At 33.9% G+C, this 6,576-nt stretch overlaps 1 protein-coding gene across 5 annotated transcripts in view; it reads right to left on the bottom strand.

Moving 5' to 3' along the window:
• Positions 1–2,114: 2,114 nt before the first annotated feature.
• Positions 2,115–6,576, bottom strand: part of LOC112248252 (small G protein signaling modulator 1-like) — a 74,817-nt gene continuing 70,355 nt past the window's right edge. For 3 of the 5 annotated variants that reach the window (XM_024417125.2, XM_024417129.2, XM_024417127.2), the window contains 2 exons: positions 6,093–6,154; positions 2,115–2,924 (listed from right to left, as the gene is read on the bottom strand). In XM_024417125.2, coding sequence (XP_024272893.1) covers positions 2,841–2,924; positions 6,093–6,154 — 146 coding nt within the window. In that variant the 3' untranslated portion in view covers positions 2,115–2,840. Of the gene's footprint in view, positions 2,925–5,756; positions 6,155–6,576 lie in introns of those variants that run through there. The other 2 variants (XM_024417128.2, XM_024417130.2) reach the window with 1 other exon arrangement.

The following is a 6,576-nucleotide window of genomic DNA, read 5'->3' as shown; positions in this document are numbered from 1 at the left end:
ATACACATATGTGTATATATATATACTATATATATATGTGTATGTATATGTATGTATATACTATGTATATACTATATATATGTGTATATGTATATACTATATATATATATATATGTATATACTATATATATATATATACTATATATATATATATATGTGTATATATATACTATATATATGTGTATATGTATATACTATATATATACATGTGTATATACTATATATATATATACTATATATATGTGTATATGTATATACTATATATATATATACTATATATATATATATGTATATATATATATATATATATATATATATACATATATATATATATATATACATACTATATATGTATATATACATACTATATATGTATATATACATACTATATATGTATATATACATACTATATATATATATACTATATATGTATATACTATATATATATACACATACTATATATATACATACTATATATATATACTATATATATACTATATATACTATATATATATTAGTGTGTATATATATATTATTTTTGTAGATTTTTTTTCAATATATTTTCTTTATTACCAACCACAAAATATCAAGTATATTAACTTTACATACAAAAGCAGAAACTTAATGAATAAATAAATATGTTAGCAAGTAAATACATGTTACAATATAATACAATTCTAACATAAAGCACTTTGCATTCACAGACAACCACCAACATTCAAGGCAATAGTTGTTAACACATTCATGGAACAACACTGGTAAAACTGAAGGCAATGAAAAACAGGAATGGGGATTCAAGAGATATATTAATTTACGATTTGCATTAATTTAAGGGAATGAAAGCACACAATCCCTTGCATAAATCTCAACAGCGAGGCTACATCAAGATAAAGTAATACACCCCTAATACTTCATCCGTTTCCTAGATTAACCTGTTTTTAGATGGATTCATATCGATATCATCTTAATCCTACTGGCCAGAGATCTAAGCATCCACCCAACTGTTGAATTGGCAACCATGTGCGGTAATTGTTACAGAGCACAATGGCTGGGCTATGTTATATGTTATTCATCGTCATCTTCCAACTTTTGAAGCAAGAGTGAATTTGACATTCTTTGGACTCTATTCTTAGTTCTCCTCATCTCTGCAAATACATTTTTTTTTTGGTGGCCAGACCAAGCACTTATCCAAAACAACAAAAAAACATTAATTTGATTAAAAAAACAGATGAACATAAAATGCCATAAGACTATACAAGGTACTGAGAAAGCCACACAATGTACATAATACACAGTGGTTGACTGGAATCTATAAATAATGGAATAAGAAATCAGAGCACAGTTAAATAGCTTTTTGTTGATTTTTGTATCCATTTCTGCCCAGACAACTATAAGTCACATGTAAAATCACACAAGTTTTTCTTAGTCATAAATATAAGTTTTGACTAGGATTAGATTTGCCTCTTTTGTTTAGTTCTCCTTACAGTACAATTCACACACAACGGTATACAGACATAATATAGAATAGACAAACAAGGCAGAATATGGGAAATAATCAAAACACTGCCCATTACTAAATTGCCGACATGGTTTCAACAGATTAATGACTCCCAACAGTGTGCAGTGCCACACGTCATGACCATACACACAGATTTACAGGGTATGCAGAACAGTGGCATGTCTCTGTTAGGACCTGACTACAATGGGAGTTTAGCAAATACAGATGACATAGAAACAGGTGATTTAGTCTGAGATGAAAGGAAGAGAAAAAACTGATGTTCTTATTTCCTGAATTAAGAAATCCATAAAATGATTTCCTATTTCACAACTAATTAAACCACAGAGCAAAGAAAACATGTGTCTTGGCTTTTCGTGTCTTTATGTAAAAATTAACCATTCTACCCTTCATAGGGGCAATCTGAGGTTGCTACATCAATTTTTTTTAAACTTATAAATTAATGATATGCACCCATTTATTTTTGAAAAATATAACTTATAAAAGCCTCATGAGCTTAGTTTAACTGTCATAGCCCATCAGAACCCAAAATATAAGATTGTTTTACTCCAATGTTTGTGAACAAAGTAAATATAAACAAACACTATATGGCCTCAAAACATGGTTAAAACTAGAAAGTTGATATCATGGATGGTCAGTACTTCCATCCATAGATCTGTCTATGAATTTGAGAGTGATTACATTTCTCCAGCCCCATCCCTCAGCCTTTTAGTGAAACGGGTTTGGTGGGGGGAGTGGGTACGCTTTATTATTGTTTCAACTGCTGATTGCCGCTGTAAGCGAACCAATTAATTATCTTACTTAATTTTCGTTTTAAATAATTCCAAAATAGATTGTAAGGTAACACCTACAGTACCTACCAAACTACATTCAGTAACAACTTACTTGGGACAGGGTTACTTGCAAGGTAGTCTACTTATTCAACACAGTATAACATTTAAGCTGATCTAATTTGCTCCTTGCACTGGCCTTTGGCACATCAGGTAGGTATGTACCCTACCTGTAACCTAATTTACTCAGGTAAACTACGGCTCCAGATGGAGTCTGTTAATGAGTTTTAACTCCAACATTTGGACATTTCACTGGACCAGGTTAAGCCTACTCCTGTACTGAATGGCACTTGGTAACTTTCACATCTTAAAATATTCTGGGACTATCTATTGTCCATATTTATGTTTAACTGCTATTCAGTTCTTGAGTAAAATAATTGCATCTAGGTCTATGAAACCAGCTCTGTGTTTGTATATACTAACCCCACTTCAATCAACAGTAGGTCTACAAGGCATACCGCATACAAATCCTATGACTAAATATTTGTCACAGTTTAATAAAAAGTCAAACAAACTGTTTCACTGACAGTATAACTGGAGGTAAAAGTCATCATTCCCTTGGTGTTCCATGACGAAACCTGAAATGACAAAGTACTGGTATAGCATTACATGGTATACCCTGGCTGGTTTCACATACATTTGATATTTTAGTAATTCAGCAGACGCTCTTATCCAGAGTTACTTACAGGAGCAATTAGGGTTAAGTGCCTTGTTCAAGGGCACATCAACAGATTTTTTACCTAGTCAACTTCTAACCGCTAGGTCACCTGCCACCATAGATGAGAAGGTAGTGGACAATGGTGGTGACCCTGTGAAGAAGGCTGTGGTGTAGAATAGTATGTGAGTGTGTGAGAATAGTATGTGAGTGTGTGAGAATAGTATGTGAGTATGTGAGAATAGTATGTGAGTGTGAGAATAGTATGTGAGTGTGTGAGAATAGTATGTGAGTGTGTGAGAATAGTATGTGAGTGTGTGAGAATAGTATGTGAGTGTGTGAGAATAGTATGTGAGTGTGTGAGAATAGTATGTGAGTGTGTGAGAATAGTATGTGAGTGTGTGAGAATAGTATGTGAGTGTGTGAGAATAGTATGTGAGTGTGTGAGAATAGTATGTGAGTGTGTGAGAATAGTATGTGAGTGTGTGAGAATAGTATGTGAGTGTGTGAGAATAGTATGTGAGTATGTGAGAATAGTATGTGAGTATGTGAGAATAGTATGTGAGTGTGTGAGAATAGTATGTGAGAGTGTGTGAGAATAGTATGTGAGTATGTGAGAATAGTATGTGAGTGTGTGAGAATAGTATGTGAGTATGTGAGAATAGTATGTGAGTATGTGAGAATAGTATGTGAGTGTGTGAGAATAGTATGTGAGAAATAGTATGTGAGTATGTGAGAATAGTATGTGAGTATGTGAGAATAGTATGTGAGTGTGTGAGAATAGTATGTGAGTGTGTGAGAATAGTATGTGAGTGTGTGAGAATAGTATGTGAGAAATAGTATGTGAGTATGTGAGAATAGTATGTGAGTATGTGAGAATAGTATGTGAGTGTGTGAGAATAGTATGTGAGTGTGTGAGAATAGTATGTGAGTGTGTGAGAATAGTATGTGAGTGTGTGAGAATAGTATGTGAGTGTGTGAGAATAGTATGTGAGTGTGTGAGAATAGTATGTGAGTGTGTGAGAATAGTATGAGTGTGAGAATAGTGTGAGTGTGTGAGAATAGTATGTGAGTGTGAGAATAGTATGTGAGTAAGAATAGTATGTGAGTGTGTGAGAATAGTATGTGAGTATGTGAGAATAGTATGTGAGTATGTGAGAATAGTATGTGAGTATGTGAGAATAGTATGTGAGTATGTGAGAATAGTATGTGAGTATGTGAGAATAGTATGTGAGTATGTGAGAATAGTATGTGAGTATGTGAGAATAGTATGTGAGTATGTGAGAATAGTATGTGAGTATGTGAGAATAGTATGTGAGTATGTGAGAATAGTATGTGAGTGTGTGAGAATAGTATGTGAGTGTGTGAGAATAGTATGTGAGTGTGTGAGAATAGTATGTGAGTATGTGAGAATAGTATGTGAGTATGTGAGAATAGTATGTGAGTATGTGAGAATAGTATGTGAGTATGTGAGAATAGTATGTGAGTATGTGAGAATAGTATGTGAGTATGTGAGAATAGTATGTGAGAATAGTATGTGAGTATGTGAGAATAGTATGTGAGAATAGTATGTGAGAATAGTATGTGAGAATAGTATGTGAGAATATGTAGAATAGTATATGTGAGAATAGTATGTGAGTATGTGAGAATAGTATGTAGTATGTGAGAATAGTATGTGAGAAGAATAGTATGTGAGTGTGTGAGAATAGTATGTGAGTGAGAATAGTATGTGAGTATGTGTGAGTAGAATAGTATGTGAGTATGTGAGAATAGTATGTGAGTATGTGAGAATAGTATGTGAGTATGTGAGAATAGTATGTGAGATGTGAGAAGTAGTATGTGAGAATAGTATGTGAGAATAGTATGTGAGAATAGTATGTGAGAATAGTATGTATGTGTGAGAATAGTATGTGATAGTATGTGATGTGAAATAGTATGTGAGAAATAGTATGTGAGTATGTGAGAATAGTATGTGAGTATGTGAGAATAGTATGTGAGAATAGTATGTGAGTATAGTATGTAGATGAATAGTATGTGAGAATAGTATGTGAGAATAGTATGTGAGAATAGTATGTGAGAATAGTATGTGAGAATAGTATGTATGAGAATAGTATGTGAGAATAGTATGTGAGAATAGTATGTGAGAATAGTATGTAGAATAGTATGTGAGAATAGTATGTGAGAATAGTATGTGAGAATAGTATGTGAGAATAGTATGTGAGAATAGTATGTGAGAATAGTATGTGAGAATAGTATGTGAGAATAGTATGTGAGAATAGTATGTGAGAATAGTATGTGAGTATGTGAGAATAGTATGTGAGAATAGTATGTGAGTATGTGAGAATAGTATGTGAGAATAGTATGTGAGAATAGTATGTGAGAATAGTATGTGAGAATAGTATGTGAGAATAGTATGTGAGAATAGTATGTGAGAATAGTATGTGAGAATAGTATGTGAGTATGTGAGAATAGTATGTGAGAATAGTATGTGAGAATAGTATGTGAGAATAGTATGTGAGTATGTGAGAATAGTATGTGAGAATAGTATGTGAGAATAGTATGTGAGAATAGTATGTGAGAATAGTATGTGAGAATAGTATGTGAGAATAGTATGTGAGAATAGTATGTGAGAATAGTATGTGAGAATAGTATGTGAGTATGTGAGAATAGTATGTGAGAATAGTATGTGAGAATAGTATGTGAGAATAGTATGTGAGAATAGTATGTGAGAATAGTATGTGAGTATGTGAGAATAGTATGTGAGTATGTGAGAATAGTATGTGAGTATGTGAGAATAGTATGTGAGAATAGTATGTGAGAATAGTATGTGAGAGCACTCAATGGAAAACATTTCAAAACATGTGGCGAAGGAAAATGATCATTTCTTATCAGACAAGTCTAAGTAGTCCCTGCCTGTTTCAGTCCCATTTCTTCAGTTTGGTGCCTAATAAACACAACCCTGATCTATCTGTTCTGTTGCAGCTGTTCAGACTGGGATGCCTTGAGACAGACTAAGCAGAAACTGGAAGAGGATAAAGGAAGAGAAGTGGACGGCTCCTGGAGATCACTTGTTCTCAATGAGAGTCTGCACCTTGCACACCAGGTCCCGGGCCAGAGTCAGGATCTGCTTGATGTTGTGATGCTCAGCCATTTCTGAAAGGAGTCGAGAGAAGATGAAAATGTCATACCAGCTGAACCACTGGCAGCATCAATGCACAAGGCTATACCACCATATTTATTTTATGTGTATGTGGGTAAGCCCTGCATTCCCCTGTAACTCTGTATTCTCAGAGCTGGACTATGACCTTTCACTGCATGGTGACAGTTCATAATCAGAGCCATCCAGTGGCTAGCTACACTACAAACTTCATTTTACCAGGTTCATGTGAAGCAATTGTAATGTCAGTTCACCACAACAGACCCGAGAGTCTACTGATTAGCATGGGCTAGTCTGTTTAATTTAGTATTAAAAACAGTTTGAGATCATTGTGAGGAGTTTTCCCCATTGGCTTAAATGGTTGGGCGTCCAGGGAAAATATTGTCTGAGGTTGCCACAGTAACCAAGGGGGCAACAC

Source organism: Oncorhynchus tshawytscha, linkage group LG04 (assembly GCF_018296145.1).
Source record: "Oncorhynchus tshawytscha isolate Ot180627B linkage group LG04, Otsh_v2.0, whole genome shotgun sequence".
In the NCBI taxonomy this organism is placed as follows: domain Eukaryota; kingdom Metazoa; phylum Chordata; class Actinopteri; order Salmoniformes; family Salmonidae; genus Oncorhynchus; species Oncorhynchus tshawytscha.
Note: the sequence above shows the minus strand (reverse complement) of the source record. Positions and strands in the feature narration are given on the sequence as shown.